General features: G+C 35.8%; 1 protein-coding gene across 1 annotated transcript; it reads right to left on the bottom strand.

The window, feature by feature from the left end:
• Nucleotides 1-340: 340 nt before the first annotated feature.
• On the bottom strand, nt 341-1,014 carry LOC131034095 (glucose-6-phosphate 1-dehydrogenase, chloroplastic). The gene is made up of 2 exons (XM_057965466.2): nt 669-1,014; nt 341-579 (listed from the first exon to the last, which is right to left on the bottom strand). The coding sequence occupies exons 1-2, from the start codon at nt 910-912 to the stop codon at nt 341-343; spliced, it is 483 nt and encodes a 160-aa protein (XP_057821449.1). The 5' UTR covers nt 913-1,014.
• Nucleotides 1,015-1,459: the final 445 nt, after the last annotated feature.

The raw sequence follows: 1,459 nt of genomic DNA, 5'->3' as shown, positions 1-1,459 counted from the left end.
TCTAGAAGCCAGGCCATGACTGTGGGGATAGAATTTTAATCCTAAAATATCAGTGCTTGCTTGAGATGAATGATTGTAACAAGAATTTGCAGATAAAATTTATACTAGTTTGTTATTTAAAAAGGTCAAGCTTCATACCACAACTATTTGACAAAAGCAAGCAACAGTTTTCTAAAAATAAAAAACAGAAACTAGTGCGCGTCCATCACCAGGTACAATAAAGAAAAAAACAAAGGAATCAAATTCAAGTCGTATCCAGCAGCTAAAAACTATTCAATCCAAATGAGTGTTCTAGAAATGATTGGAAAGATGTTGAATCCAAACAATGAAATGATTGAAATTATGTAGAGTTGTATACCTCTGGCAGACAGTCTTCATAATACAGAGCAAAGAGTGCAGGAAATATCTTTTTCTTGGCAAGGTCCCCTGATGCTCCCACCACTGTAATGCTCAGGGTGGACTCCGCTCCTTTTTCCCCGAAATCAAAAACCCCATTTCTTACGTCCTCCACTGGACTCAAGGGAATACTCATCACTCTCCCTTTTACATTCTCTGTGCCTGTGCTTGCAGCAGCCACGCCTGTATAAATTATAAATCGGTCTAATTCATGGTCAGTCAAACGGATAAAAGGGGCAAAGCACTAAGTTATTACTGAGAAGAGGAATTACCATCCTGCATCAACACTTCTCTGAGGCGCCATCCATTTGCAGAGGAGTTGAACTGGAGCTTTTGAAATTCCTTGAATCTGCAAGACATGAGCTTGGGTATAATTGTTTTCGTTGTAATTCTAAATCCATTAGAGAAGGATGGAGAATTTGTCAAGCTTTTGGCCACACTGCACTCCATGTGCCCAAGTGAAATCATTTTAAACAAAGTGCTCAGAGGAAGAGGAGCGTTGAACCTAGTCAGCATCGATTCTTCTCTTCCATTTTGCTGCCAGGAAAGAACAAAATTATCTCATTCCTTTAGATATTCCACAGAAGATTGCCTTTTGGGTGCCTTGGAAGGTGGACCGACTTGTACTTGACTCTCCAAGGACAGATTAGTCATCTTATTATTAAGCTAATACGACCCTTATGATGAAGAGCAATAGATTGGGTTGACGTATGTTATTAAAGATGAGTATTAAGTATTCCATGAAGATTTTGTAGATTTCAATTCAAATGTTTGGAGTCGATTTCACTAACAAATTTAGTCATATAGTTTTTATATTATTAGTATAGATATCTAATATATCTCTCTAAAAACAATTGCTTTTTTATTTATTTAAAATTTATTTTTATATTATTTTGTTTTTTTATAATCGAGAGAATGGGTCTAAATGAGCCGATCATTGAATAATTCAAGGTAGAGAATCAATCGCAAGATCTATATGGGACAAGTCCAAAGCATTCAATCAACTATGTCACATTTTCAAACTTTATTTTGAAACTATTTCATTTACTATAACATGGAGATA

This window comes from Cryptomeria japonica, chromosome 10 (assembly GCF_030272615.1).
Source record: "Cryptomeria japonica chromosome 10, Sugi_1.0, whole genome shotgun sequence".
Lineage (NCBI taxonomy): Eukaryota > Viridiplantae > Streptophyta > Pinopsida > Cupressales > Cupressaceae > Cryptomeria > Cryptomeria japonica.
The sequence above is the reverse complement of the archived record's forward strand: the minus strand, read 5'-3'. Positions and strand labels throughout refer to the sequence as shown.

Bases quoted from the DNA above. Each gene is read 5' to 3' on its own strand.
- LOC131034095 (XM_057965466.2), bottom strand. From the start codon at position 912: ATGCTGACTAGGTTCAACGCTCCTCTTCCTCTGAGCACTTTGTTTAAA. The intron at 580-668 runs GTAATTCCTCTT...TAATTTATACAG, and splicing joins AGAAGTGTTGATGCAGGATG to GCGTGGCTGCTGCAAGCACA.